Genomic DNA, 14,614 nt, shown 5'->3' on the forward strand with positions numbered 1-14,614 from the left:
TTGTCTTCAGGTTTCAGACCAACTCGGTGAGAATGAGTGGGCTGGACAGCAGGCAGAACTGGGAGGGGTCTCGGGTTTCTATGGGGCTCTTATTGTCATGTTAGGGGTGCTCGTCCCAGATCACCTACGGGAGTGCCCTAACTTAGTCTTGAGAAGCCAGTCTTGAAGCTACACGACTCATCCCTTGAATAGGACAAGGAACCTAGAGGATACCGAATGTCTAACAACTTTGAGCAGTTTTAAGGGAATTGTCTTTAAAAACACAGAGTTGGGTATAGTGGAAGAGACACCGCTGAGAAAGTGGGGGGACGCAAACCCCTCAGTTTTGCGTGTTTTTCCGCAGCTGGGACCCTCTCTCACAGTCTTCACTTTCCCAGATCCTCAAGTCCGGACGGACCACGAGGAGCGGATACCTTACTGCTGTCCGGGTTGGCGCGGCAGCTCCCGCTGCAGTTCAAAGCGCAGGGGGCGCGTCCGCTGCGCAGCCGGGAATGTCCGGCCGCTTAAAGCGCTCGCCGGCTCTTTTGTTCCCCAGACCCGGCCTCCAGGGAGAGGGGGCTGGGGGAGGGGAGGAGAGGGGGGCGGCGGGCAGAGGAGGAGGGCGGTGCGGGCGCGGGCGGAGTGCGGAGCGCGCACCCCGGGCGCGGCTGACAGATCGCCGCGGTGGGTGCAAGATGGCGCAAGCGGCGCTCTCCGTGATACCCGATCCCCGCTAAGGCCGGCATGCGGCCCCAGCCTCCCGCCGCCCGGGCTCGGCCCCGGCCCGAGCCCCGGCCCCGGCTCCGGCGCCGGCCCCGCGGGACGCTGTGAGCCCATGAGACCCCCCCACCCCCCCCACCCCCTGAGCAGCGCCGTGCGTCGCCGAGCCCAGCGGACCGAGAGACCGATGGCTGAGCCGCGCACCGCGTCCCCGCGCCGCCTGCCCGCGCTGCGCCGGCCCCAGTTTCTGCCGCCGTTGCTGCCGCCGCCGCCGCCGCTGCTGTTGCTGCTGCTGCTGTTGCCGCTGCCTGCGCCAAGCCTGGGTGAGCCTCAGGACCCAGGCGAGAGGGGCGGACCCCGGGACACTGCGGGAACCTGCGCTAGGAGCGCGTGCTGGAGGAACCTGGCGGACAGCGCGCTGCGGGCACGGGGAAACCCACTCCGGCAGGGCTGCCGGTAGTTTGAAGGACTGCAGGGGTTCAGCGGGAGAACCCCGGGAGAGGGCCGGGGCTCGGTTCTCTACGCCTTCGGTGCTCAGGATAGGTTCAGGGCAGGACCCCGATTCTGGGCAGAGGAGCTGGGAGCGGAGCAAAGCAAAGCGGGAGTTGGGAAGGCAGGCTGGCAGTGCGGAGTGGAGGAAACATGCCCGAGGAGAAAGAGCGGAGGAGTCCCAACCAAGGAAGGCGAGCCCGGGTGCACAGAGCTCGGCTGGGGACCCTGAGTAGCCCGAGGCGAACGAAGCCGGAAGCGGCAGATCAGGGTCGGAGTCCCGGACTCTACTGCACTGGGCTGAGAAGGCATCCCCCAGGGTTTAGAACTGAGACTGGGTTCGGGGGTATCCGACGAACAGGAAGGAAAGATTCCTGGTGGACCGAGTGGGCCATCCTGCCAAGGGCTGGGAGAGCTGGAGGAAAGGGTCGCCCACCGCAAGCGCCTGCCAGCGGTGCTGCCCAGGGCCCCGCCCTTCCCCGAGGGAGCTCTCTAGGAGTCCGGGCCCTGGGTTCTCCGGGCCACCCGTCGTTTCCTCCCGGGCTGTAAAAGATTCATCTCAGCAAAGAAGGATGTGGATCTAAGCCCTCCTCTGTCTCAAGTCCTTCGCAGACACACATTTGGATTATTCTTTCCTTCCCTTCCTTCCTAAAAAGCAAAATATTGCATCTGCACCCGAGAGAAACTTTATCCCCGATAGCTACAGCGGGGTTGGATTGGGGGAAGAGGAGCCTCAGACTTAGGATATGTGGAGGATGTAAAGGATTTGAACGACTGTGAGCCTCAAGTGTCTTAAACTGTCCTTATCCTACAGAGGAGGCAATGCCGAGACCCTCCACCCCACTAGGTCTCACCCAGCCGGGAGGGGCTTGAGTCTGCGAGGGAGGAGCCGGGTCCAGGGTCACTAGTTCCCTGGAAATGTGTGGTGGGAGCTCGGTGCCCGCCCCTTTAGACCAAGAGGGCTTGTTTCTCTTGGAGTGAAGGCATAACTGATCTGGTAAAGTACTTGCTGGAGAGACTTGCTGTCACCTCTGGGATATGAGAGCCTATTCCTTCTGCCTGGGCTCTGATTCACTCATCCCTCCCACACCTCCCGCTCTTTTTTATCCTGAGGTTATCCGGGAGTGAAGATTCTAGGTACACAAGTGTTTTCTGCTAAATTTGGGAAATATAAGTTGATGTTTACCATTCCCCAACTCTCCTTATAACAAAGGCCAAAGAAACAACACCCAGAGCATGGGATAAGGAGGACAGGCCATACACAGCCTGTACCCTGAATACTGAGTCTCCCTACCAGGCACTGGACCAAGTCTCTGAGATTTTTACCAGGAAATAGAAACCTGATTTATTTCTATTTCATTCTGCTTTTTAGGGGGTTTTTTTGGAGACAGAGTTTCTTTGTGTATCACTGGCTGCCCTGGAATTTCCTCTGTAGATCAGACTGGCTTGGGACTCAGAGATTCACCTGACTCTGCCTCCTGAGTGCTGGGATTAAAGGTGCATGGCCCACACAAGGCTTAATTGTTATTGTTTTTTTTAATCACAGTGAGGGGACATGTTGTCTCCCTTGTATGTGAAAAGCCAAAATGCCTCTCACTTTAATTCTTGGTCCTCACACCTCCATCCCACCAGTGCTGGAATTACAGGGAACCATGCTGGGTTTCAGTGCTGGGGAAGGAAACCAGGATTTTATGCAAACATTCTACCAAATGAGCTACATCTCAGCCCTTTGCACTGCTTTAGGGATTTTAATTTTCTGCAGTGCTCTCTTGTTAATCATGTCAAACAACCATGCGACACAAGCCACATTGCTGTTCCTTGATTTAAATAGTTGATGAGGAGAAGCTGGGATCTCACTGAATTTTTAAGATTCCATCCTGAACGTCTGTGAGGCTTCAGTGCCCGTGCAGGGTGACAAAAGCGGAGGCAGTGTTGAGCTCAGTCTTGCCTTTGAGACTCTGATTTTTCTAAAAATCTTAAGTTCATTTTACGTGCAAGGGTGCTTTTCTTCCCTACACATCTGTGCTTCTCCACACCTGGCTTCCACGGAGGCCAATAGAGGGCATGAGATCCTCAAGACTGGGTACAGATGGTTGCTGTGTTCCCCATGTGGGTGCTGGAAATTGAACCTGAGTCCTCTGGAAGAGCTGCCAGTGTTTTTAACCACTGAGCCATCTCTCCAACCCTCCAAGACTCAGATTTGCAAAGACCAATTGTGAGGTCCTGGGCATGTCACCTAACATTTCCAGGTTTCGGTTTTCTTATTTGTGAAAGAGCGAGTGGTATAAATGGTATTCTCTCTTCTACAGTGGTTGAATTTAAGTAAAACACTGCACGGGGTGGCATTTGTAATACATAAAGTTTGTGTGTACATTAGGGACTCCTATTTTGCTGACAGATACACTACAGGCATGCAGTGGGTACGTGGGACTATGGAAATGGACATCTCTGTGTATGGAATTCTTCCTGGCTGTATGTACACTTCATGCTCACATCTCCTTTCCTTCCATTTCCCCTTCCCTAATTCAGGTCTGGGCCATTCTGCTGAACTGGCATTTTCTATGGAGCCAAATGATGATATTGCCAACCCTGGGCAGCCCATAGTGCTGGGCTGCAAAGTGGAGGGCACCCCTCCAGTGCAAGTCTCCTGGAGGAAGAATGGAGCAGAGCTACCAGAGGGCACCCACACCACCTTGCTGGCCAATGGCTCCTTGCTGATCCACCACTTCAGGCTGGAGCAAGGAGGTAGCCCTTCAGATGAGGGTGATTATGAATGTGTGGCTCAGAACCGCTTTGGGCTGCTGGTCAGTCGGAAGGCTCGTATCCAGGCTGCAAGTAAGTACGTGTCCCTTTTGTCCCTTGTATAAACCAGACTGGTGACCAGGGTCAGTCTATATCACGAGGGCACGGGAAGAGGCTTATATTTTGTAAAGCTCAAAAGAACATACTTTCTAGTTTGGCTCAGTTGACAGGTGGCACAGTGGGGACTTTAGATGGCACAGTTATGTCATGTGCTGTTTTTCGTGACTGGAATGTAAACTGACAAGAATGAAGCCAAAGCCTCACAGGCTGGAGGCAGGGCCTCATCCATGCCTTCCTTTGGCATATGAAGGTTTTCACATGTATGTCACACAAGAGCATCCTGGTCCATTAAATATGGTTCTAGTGTTTGAAAATAGAAACATTTGCCTTATTCTGTGGGGGCACTTAGATTTTTGGGGGGGGTGTTCGAGACAGGGTTTCTCTGTATAGTCCTGGCTGTCCTGGAACTCAGTTTTTAGACCAGGCTAGCCTCAAACTCAGAAATCCTCCTGCCTATGCCTCCTGAGTGCTGGGACTAAAGGCGTGCGCCACCACTCCCAGCTCTGGCACTTAGATTTTTGAAGGGACATTTTGGTAACATGAAAATTTTAGTTATAGGTTAACTTTGAAACACTCCCAATAGGATAAGACTTCACTATGCCAGTAATGAGTCTCAAACTGGTCAAAATTTTTCTTTAAAAGCAAAACAACAAAAACATAGGTGCTGGGGAAAGAACCTAGTTAGCCAAGTCATTGCTGCACAGGCTTGAGGACCTGGGTCTGATCCCTAGAATCCTATAAAAAGCCGGGTGTGGTAGCAGCAGCCTAAATCCCAGTGCTGGGGAACTGGAGACAGGAGGATTCAAATAAATAAATAAATAAATAAATGGAGGGAGGAAGGGAGGGAGGGAGGGAGGGAGGAAGGAAGGAAGGAAGGAAGGAAGGAAGGAAGGAAGGAAGGAAGGAAGGAAGGAAAGAAAGACACTGTCCTTGAAAAACAGCAAAAGTTGAGGCCAGTGAACAGTGGTCTCCATCCTAGATCTCTGTATTTCAGGGAGGCAGCTGTTCCTTAGAAAGCCGCTTTGGCTTTGGTAATAATGCTCGCCCACATTTATTTAGTACTTGCTGGGTGCTCGGAATGCTTTATGTGACTTACCTCATTGACTCTTCAGAATGACTGAGGGAGACATGTGGTAAAAACCCCCTTTTAGAGATGAGAATTCTGGGCCTGGGGAGGGTGGGATTCTGTGCTGACATGCTAGGAGTCAGAAGAGCCAGCCTGCAGCCTGGGCAACCTGAACTCTGTGCCCTCCCGCTTACCTCCTATGGCGCGCTGCCTCCTTCCCTCTGAACGCTGACAAGTCCCTTCCTGGCTCAGAGGACATTCGCACTGTTACTTTGAACAGGCTGGTGAGTGATGAATTGTTCCAGGCAGGAGCCCTCTTGCTGGGCTGAGGATGCCCGCTTTGTTCTGAGGAAGACTGATCCAGGCCCCCATATGGAGTTTGCTGGGAAGCAGCCCTGGACTTAGAGATGGGAATCACTTCTGGCTCAGCCACCCCTGGCGCTGGCCCTCTACACCAGGCAAGGGAGACCCATACAGCCTCTGAGCAGATGGCAGGGTGTGTGAGCGGGAACCAGAGGAAGACCTGGAGTCTGGCGATGGGAGGGATGAGACTTCCCAGGAAAAAGCTGCCCTGTTTCATTCGTTCATTCATTCATTCACTCATTCATTCATTTTGTGGGTAGCGTGAACTTTATTGATGGTATCCAAGAAAATAAGCCCCCTCCCCCGCAAGATTCTTCTGTGGGTCTGGAATGGAAACTTTGAAGGGAGATGCTCAGTTTTGAGGAGGGATGAGTTCTGACAGGGAGTCCTTAGCACCCAAGGGCCTCTCTCTCTGTTCTTATAGGGGTGTGTAGTCTCAGGCTTCTTATTTCTTGGAAGCCACGTGTAGGCCACAAGGTCCACTACTCCGTTGCTGTAGCCATATCTATTTTCATACCAGAAAATGAGATTACAAAGTTGTCATTGAGAACAATGCATCAAAGGTGGAAGGGTGGGTATCTCTGTTAAAGACTTAGGGGATAAGCTGGCATCTGGCGTAGTAGTCCAGGATGTCCTTTGGGTCCAGATGCCTGCTTCATCACCTTCTTTTTTTTTTAAAGATGTATTTATTTATTTTATCATATGAATATATTGTAGCTGTCTTCAGACACACCAGAAGAGGGCACCAGATCCCATTACAGATTGTGAGCCACCATGTAGTTGCTGGGAATTGAACTCAGGACCTCTGGAAGAGCAGTCAAGTACTCTTAACCGCTGAGCCATATCTCTCCAGCCCCCTTTACCACCTTGATGTTATCATACTTGGCAGCTTTCTCCATGCGGCATGTCAGATCCACAACAGACACACTGGGGGTAGAAACCTAGAAAGACATGCCAATGAGCTTCTCATTCAGCTCTGAGATAGCCTTGCCCACAGCCCTGGCAGTACTGGTGGGTGCAGGGGTGATGTTCTGGGTAGCCCCCTAGACAGCGTGCCACAGCTTCCCAGAGTGGCCATCCACAGTCTTCTGGGTGGCAGTGAGGACATGGAAGGTCATGAGTCCTTCCACAATGCTATGGCCCATTTTAGTGCAGAAAGGTAGAGGCTGTTGGGTCTTTGCATCACCACAAAGGATCCTGGGAGGTAAAGGCTCAGAGGTAGATGTGGTTTTTCTTCTTTTTTATGCTGGGAATCAAACACAGGGATTTAAACATACTCAGTTAGCAACCTACCTCTCAGCCTCATTGTATGTGTGTGATATGTGTACATGTTCATGTATGTACACATATGAGGGGACATGAACGTATGTGTGGAGGGCAGAAGTTGATGTCGTGTCCTCCTCAATCACTATCAACCTTCTTTTATTTCTTTTTTTGTTTGTTTGTTTGGTTTGGTTTGGTTTTTCGAGACAGGGTTTCTCTGTGTAGCCCTGGCTGTCCTGGAACTCACTCTGTAGACCAGGCTGGCCTTGAACTCACTTGGGTTTTTTTTTTTCTTTCTGTGTGTGATGTTAACTTCAAGATATTTTGTTTGAGCTGGGCATGGTAGTTCACTACTTACCATCAGACCTCTGTGAGTTCAACGCCAGCCTGGTCTATATTAGTGAATCCAGTCTGGCCTGTAAGTTCCAGGACAGCCAAGGCTAAATAAAGAGACCCTGTCTCAAAAAAAAAAAAAAGGTTTTGTTTCTTTCAACACTAGCAATGCAAGGAATTGAGCTGTGGGTGGAGCTGGCCTGAGGTTAATCCTTTGGGGTCCCAGAAACAGCTAAGAGAATTGTCTCTGAGTGTTAGTCTGGTATATACTCTTCCCCTTGCTTCTAAGTCTCTGTCCCATGGGGACTTGCTTTGGCTCCAAGCAACTGTGTAAGCGGTTCCATCTTTTTACTTCACAGGCTGATGTCCCTGGGAAGCTTCAAAGCTGATTATCAGCCTCCATTTTCTCCCTAGCTTTCATCCCCTGACCTTGCCTGCTGGCACTGCAGATGTTGTAGGATATGGGAAAGGGGCTTTGTGATAAGGTGTGAGTGGCCTCTAGGATCCCCCACTTCTCCTGTGAACTCTAGGGTTGGCTAGGTAGAAGGAGTAAGCTCGCTTAGCACTGCTTCCAGGCAGGTCTGCTAAGGCATCCAAGCCCTAGATCAGAGGGCCCTCTGTCCACATCTCCCCAAAGCTGGGCTCTGCTTTAACCTTGGGATTGCAGTTTGGGATCGAGGTTCTAAGCTCCCAAGCTCATGATCTCAGGAGGCTTGGACTCTCTGCCTTGCTGTCTCACAGGCTCATAGTGTGAAGGTTGAGAACTGAGAGTTGCTGATGGGGAGTTTGTGTTCCCTCGGGCGAATCTCCTGGACCGTGACACATGCATACGTAGCATCCCACTCTGAAGGAGAGTCACAAGGAACAGTGCATCCTAAACTCTGCCTGACACACAGGAGCCACTCAGTAACAAAACACGTCAACAAAAACGCCATGTTTGTTTAAAGTGAGCTTCACAGGCTAAGCCTTCCAATGTCATCTTGGCTGCCACAGAGGCAATCTCTGGACGAAGCAAACTGCCTGATTCCACTTCCAGCCTGGGCTTTCTCGCTTGTTGCCATTCAGAGAAAGCTCCAGGGAAATCTACCAGGCCATGAGACTGTGGGTTCCATGTTCTATTGTACACCTTCCCTGACCTAACCACAGAGACCCTCTGCTATCCCTCTGGAGGGATGCATGCATTGACTCCCTCTTGCTGAATGAGATTATTGTTGCCTGATTTACTCCAAAAAGCCCCCTTAGGGCTGGAGACATGGCTCAGTGATTAAGAGTACTTGTTGGTATTCCAAAGGACCCAGGTTCAATTCCCAGAGCTTATGTGTCAGCTTACAACTGTTCACAACTCCAGTCCCAGAGTTGGAGTTCCTTAGGCACAGATATGGTACATAGTCATGCAGGCGGGCAAAACATCTGTACATTTAAAAGTTTAAAAAGGCGAGGGAGGAGGCTAGCCTGAAGAGGTGGAGATAAGTAAGGGATCTCTTCCCAACTCTCTGCTCTCCAGTAGGAGCTCTCCGTCCTGCCTCCTGATTCGTGGTCCCAATCTCATGAGGGGATAAAAGAGAAACACCCTGTGATCAAGTGCAACATTCCCCAAGTTGAACTCCTTCTGACAACCCCCCAGGGGGAGGGGCTTGGTAAGGTATGACTTTGAATCTAAGCATGTAGACAAGGCTTGAATTTCTGTATCTAATAAGAGTCCAGGTGGTGTCAATGCTGCTGACCCACAACTGACTGACTCTTAAGTGGCCACCCAGTCTTAAGTCCTAATCTCACATCATAATCTCTAGTTTGAGAAACTGCAGGTGGCCTAATGAAGTCTATAGAGCAAGGGCTTCAAGGGCAGAGGCCAAGTAGGTTTGAACCAACTCGGCCACTCACTAACCAGAGACCCTAAGCAAATGTTGTTTAACCCTTTTGAGTCACTGTATACCTATTTGGACAAAGGCTGTAATCCCTCCCCTCAGTGTATCTGGGCTTTGGGAACATTTGTTGAGGTAGTAGAATAAAGGACTTGATGCCTAGGAAAACATACTGAGTATCTTGGATAGTGGTAGGTGTTGTCCACTGATGCCAGATGCATATTTATCAAGATGTTAATGGATTGTCTTTAATATAAATACTAGCAGTGAATTAATCCAGCGGCTATACTTCTTTACCTTATGCTAGTCCCCAATCACCACACAGAAAAAAACAAGGTTTATTTAAAACTGCGCCTCAATAGCTGAGCAGTTTAATGATCTACCTTAACCTCCTATGCTAATCTGGCTACCCCCCAGCCCCATCCCATGATACTTGCATATTATTATTGATCTGGCTCTTTGGGCTTCCGGTGTATTTCTGCACCCCTTCTTCATGGCTCCAAATCCTCTATCTTCCCAGCCCATCTGAATCTCCCTCTCTCCCCATTCTCCTTCCTTTGGCTGACAGATGTCCTGGCCTATTCTCTATTCTGCCCAGCCATTGGGTGATCAACATTTATTGACAAGGCAGAGAATAAATGGTAAAAAATGTTTAAACAAACCCAAGACAAGAGATTCTGAGTATACACATTACAATGCCATGTCCGGGTTGAAATAAAATGAGGGCAGAGAAATCAACATTTGAATAACACAAGGGTAAACTTTACACAGCATACAAAACCATTATGCCTACAATCAAGCCAGGCTGGGCAGGCCTAGTTCAGATGTAGGCTGGTAGAGCAAACAGATCTGGGCTTGGTGGCTGTGGCCTTTGGCCCCCACTACCCACTGGCTTTGGGACCTTGGGCAAGTCACTTAACCTCTTGGAGCCCCAGATTCACGGATGATGTGCACGAAGAGCTCAGCACAGGCCATCGAGAGGGCTCTTGACTGTTGATGAGGAACCAACCACATGTACTATTACTATTCTGAGCTGTGACTCCAGTCCTGGCTGTGGCATGATTCTTAGGAGGGGACCCAGAATTCAGACCCATAGGAACTTCCAAGAGCGGAACCATTCTCAGGATGCATGAGGGAGAGAAGGCAGGCCATCTCTGGGTCCTCTTTCCACATGACTGATGGCTGTTTAGTCTGGAATTACGTTTGGGTGTGGCCAGGAGAAGCTTGGACAGGAGCTGCTGGGGGCGACTCAGTGTATTTACGGGGCCCTGAGTGGGTGGTATGGAGTGGGTCTTGGCCCCAGGGCTGTTATTGTGAACGTCTTCATCACCTGAAAGCTAATAGTCCAGGCCCAGATGTGAAGCTAAAGCTTTCCCACTCTCCTTGAAGGGTGACTCAGTGAGGGAACCCAAGGAAATGTCCTTTGCTGCTTTCCAAAGACATCTATTTACTGTCAGGGCAGGAAACAGGTATTGAAACTGAAATGTCAACTGGTGGGTGAGTGTCCACCAAGTAGACATACTTCCCACTGGGAGTTCACCTCTCTCATGATGTGATATCTCATGATAAATGGGTGATTACTTGCTAATCATGTGTGTGTGTGTGTGTGTTCATGTTTGCACATATAAGTGTAGAAGCATAAGGACAGTCTTGGGGCATCATTCTGGGATTTTTGTTTTGTTTTGTTTTTTTGGTTTTGTTTTGGTTTTGTTTGGTTTGGTTTGGTTTTTGTTTTTGTTTTGGTTTGGTTTTTCGAGACAGGGTTTCTCTGTGTAGTAGCCCTGACTGTCCTGGAACTCACTCTATAGACCAGGCTGGCCTTGAACTCAGAAATCCACCTGCCTCTGCCTCCCAAGTGCTGGGATTACAGGCATGCGCCACCACTGCCCAGCTTTGTTTTGTTTTGTTTTAACATTTTTAAAAATATTTATTTATTCATTTTGAACTCAGGACCTCTGGAAGAGCAGTCGGTGCTCTTAACCACTGAGCCATCTCTCCAGCCCTTGCTTTTGTTTTTTTTAAGACAAGGTCTCACTGTGTGTCTTTGACTGGTCTGGAACTCACTGTGTAAAACAGATTAGCCTCAAATTCATTGAGATCCACCTGTCTCTGCCTCTCTAGTGTTAGAATTCAAACCATGACTTACCACACCCAGCCCACCTTGTTGTATTGAAACAGTCTCTGGCTGACCCGGAGCTCTCACGGTAGGCTAGGCTGGCTGGCCAGAGAGCATCAGGGGTCTGCCTGTATCCACCTTCCTAGCACTAGGACTGATGTCTCTGTTTCTTTCCTACAAGCACTTTCTGGGAATTGAACTCAGGTCCTCATGCTTGCAAGGCAAGTACTTTACTGACTAGACTGTCTCCCAAGCCCACATGTAGGTCACTGTTTGGTATTTTTGAGTAAGTTTTGAGGGGTGATAGAAAGAGGAGAGCCGGGCGTAGTGGCGCACGCCTTTAATCCCAGCACTCAGGAGGCAGAGGCAGAGGCAGGCAGATTTCTGAGTTTAAGGCCAGCCTGGTCTATAAAGTGAGTTCCAGGACAGCCAGGGCTATACAGAGAAACTCTGTCTCGAAAAACCAAAGGGGGAAAAAAAAGAAAGAGCAGAAGAGTGGAAAGGCCCTTTTGGGACCCCAGGATCCCTGCCCACATGAACAGCTTACTGAGACTGTGGTGCGCAGGCCTATCTCTGTATAAGGCTCTCAGGGCAGACCTGCCTCTGCTGTGCCTTTCCCCTGTCCATTCTTGCCCTCTGCCTTCCCAGTCCCTCCTCAGTCCTTTAACTTAGTCCTTTCTTCTTCCTCTCCTATGCTGGGAGCAATTGTGTTTGTGGCATTCAGGTTAGAGCCTTGGCAATGGCTGCTTGTATTGTTAAGTAACTGTTTTATAGCTACACACTCCATCTGTCTCTTCAGCTAGATTTTAAGCTCCTGGGGGGGCTTCTCAGCTTTTGTATTTCTCACATCCCCTGCCTGAGGAGCTTGGTAAAAACTAAATGAACATGTGGCCTTCTGGGCTCAAAGTGCGCTCTCTCTCTCTCTCTCTCTCTCTCTCTCTCTCTCGCTCGTTCGCTCGCTCTTTCTCTCCTTTATTTCTGAAATCGCTGGGTTGATAGCACAGTTCCAAGGAACACAGGCTGTGAACATGGAGAATGGATCTGAACGTACCATGTGTTTCACACAGGGCAGGACCATGGGCTGCCTTTTCTTCTCTGGAGGAGCTGAAGCTCTGTGGACCCCACCAGATGGGGTGTGACTCTCATTCAATTGCCTGATTCTCCTCTGAGAAGGGTCTTAGATCTCCTCTCCTGCCTTGGACCTTGCTCTCTGGCCTGACAGCCCAGGGGCACTTTGGCCCTGATGGGAGGGAGGCCTCCAGCTCTGTGCAGGGCTCAGGGCTGCCCCTCACCCCACCCGCAGGACTCGAGTGTGGAAGTTGAGTGCTTCTGGTTCCCACACCTTGGCTCCACTGTCGCAGGCAGCCAGCTGGCCCCTTAAACACAATGTGCAAATCTTCTCTGTTCCTGTCCCTGCATTGTCAGTGCCCAGGCGCCTGGGCTGGGAATGTGGGCCCGTGAATAGGAGAGGCATTTGCAGCCTGCAAATGAAACAGGCCCCCAGCCCCCCTTAACCCTCTGCCCCCTTCCCACCCCTAGGGAGAAAGGACTTTTTCACTCCTGGCCTGCTTGTATTGCCTTTCTCCTCTCCAGAGCCCCTGCAGGCTGGAGTGTGTGTGTGTGTGTGTGTGTGTGTGTGTGTGTGTGTGTGTGTGTGTGTTGAAGAGAGACTTTCGCACAGTAGCTTGAAGGTTATTTTACACCCCCTTAATAAAAGTGGAATGGAACAGAAAGGTATCCAGAATGACAAACCAGACAGCTCCCTCCTGTCTTTGTTTAAACTGGACTAAGGAAGTAATTCCATCAAAAATGTCTGCCCTGTGCACAGCTTACCTATGGCACCCTGCATTTCTTTAACTGTGGGAACTTCCCTTGTGGGAAGAAGGGAGAGAGAGAGAGAGAGAGAGAGAGAGAGAGAGAAGCAGGTGAGCCATGTGTCATTGCTTAGAGACTGGCTGGCATGGCCATAGCTCCTCCCCGCTCATCTAGCTCCTAGTTTTTATTCATTAGGTGGGTCCCCAAATCTGTCTGCCATCCCAAGTGAGCCTATGGACAAGTGCTAGCTCTCTCCAAGGAACCTCTCCCTCATTTCTGAGTTCTGTCCTAAGACTTGCTGAAACTCTGATATTTGCTACTCTCAAGTGAAGGGGAGAACAGCTGTGTGCTTCCCAAGGAGGGAATCCTGGGCACCGAAGGTAGGAGAAGGCCTGTGGAGGGCCTAGGAGGGGCAGGTGGATTGACCCTAGGCACAGGAGAGTCTGGTTAGAGACTTGGACCCCACAGGCTCCCAGCACCACCTCTGTCTCTGATGCTCAGAACTTCTAACCACTCCCCACCTCTGCCTCCTTCTGAAGTGACTTTGATGGGTTTGCCTTTAACAAACCCCACGGCCAGTTTCCCCTAGCTTCTCCTCAGCCCTTCCTTCCCCCTTCACTGGTCTGCCATTTCGCCTATCTTTCTCCATAGTGATTTCTCTAACTTTCTTTGCTTCCAGGGAACCCTCTGCTGTGGGAACAGATCCCCTCTGCAGAGAGCCAAAGAGGGGGAGGCTCAAAGAGGACCCCAAAAGAAAGGCTTCACAGATTTCCCCCACAAGTCAGGGCCTCCCCAGAGGTCAGTCCTCACTGGGAGGAATCTGAGAGCCTGGCTGGCCCCTTGCTGGACACTGACCCTGACTGTGAGGTGGGGTAGCCCTGGGCTGCTCTCTGGAATGCTGGTGTTGGGTTGCAAAGAGATGCTAGCAGTTGATAATGGGCAGAAACTGGACTTTCTGGTCTGGCTGCTGCCCCCAAGGCCACTGGAATGTGGAGGAGTGGAGACTACCAAGAGGCCCTGGGGACTTGGGGTGGGCAGATGGAGACCAGACCACCTAAACGCAGAGGAGGGGCAGGTGAGGGGCAGACCACCATGGGAGAGAACCAAGTTGTAGCTCTTTCACCGGAAGGCATTCTGCAGAAAATGTCCTAAAGTGCTTGCCCCACTGTGACCTGAGTGGCCTTCCTAGACTCCAAGAAAAGCCAGAAGAAACTAGAGAGTGAATCTAGCTTCGCTGTTTGTTTGTTTCTTGTACGGCATCTTCCTATGCAGCCCAGGCTGACCTTGAATTCATGGCCGTCTTCCCTGTCTTCCTAGTGCTAGGATTACAGGCATGCGTCACTACACTTGGGTTTACAGACTTTAAAAACTGAGCCTTCAGGATTGGATAGATGAGAGCAATTGCCGCTCTCCCAGAGGACCTGTGTTTGGTTCCTGGTACGCACATCTAGCCGCTCACACCCATCTGTAATCCTAGTTTCCAGGGATCCAATACTCTCTTCTGACCCCTGTGTGGGCCCCTACATACGTGGCTTACACCGATACAGATACACATGCAGACACACTAAAAGGTTTAAAACAAGTTTTTTAAAAACTGACGTGTCAGCCAGGCGTGGTGGCACATGCCTTTAATCCCAGCACTCGGGAGACAGAGGCAGGCGAATTTCTGAGTTCGAGGCCAGTCTGGTCTACAAAGTGAGTTCCAGGACAGCCAGGGATATACAGAGAAACCCTGTCTCGGAAAAC

General features: G+C 50.7%; 1 protein-coding gene across 2 annotated transcripts in view; it reads left to right on the forward strand.

Annotated features, from left to right (window-relative positions):
- The first annotated feature begins 624 nt into the window (after nt 1–624).
- The window catches only part of Igdcc3 (immunoglobulin superfamily DCC subclass member 3), a 47,837-nt gene continuing 33,847 nt past the window's right edge, over nt 625–14,614 (forward strand). For both annotated transcript variants that reach the window (XM_021172984.2, XM_021172985.2), the window contains exons 1-2: nt 625–1,022; nt 3,718–4,023. In XM_021172984.2, the coding sequence (XP_021028643.1) occupies nt 815–1,022; nt 3,718–4,023 (514 nt within the window). In that variant the 5' untranslated portion in view covers nt 625–814. The remainder of the gene's footprint in view (nt 1,023–3,717; nt 4,024–14,614) is intronic.

This window comes from Mus caroli, chromosome 9 (genome assembly GCF_900094665.2).
Source record: "Mus caroli chromosome 9, CAROLI_EIJ_v1.1, whole genome shotgun sequence".
Lineage (NCBI taxonomy): Eukaryota > Metazoa > Chordata > Mammalia > Rodentia > Muridae > Mus > Mus caroli.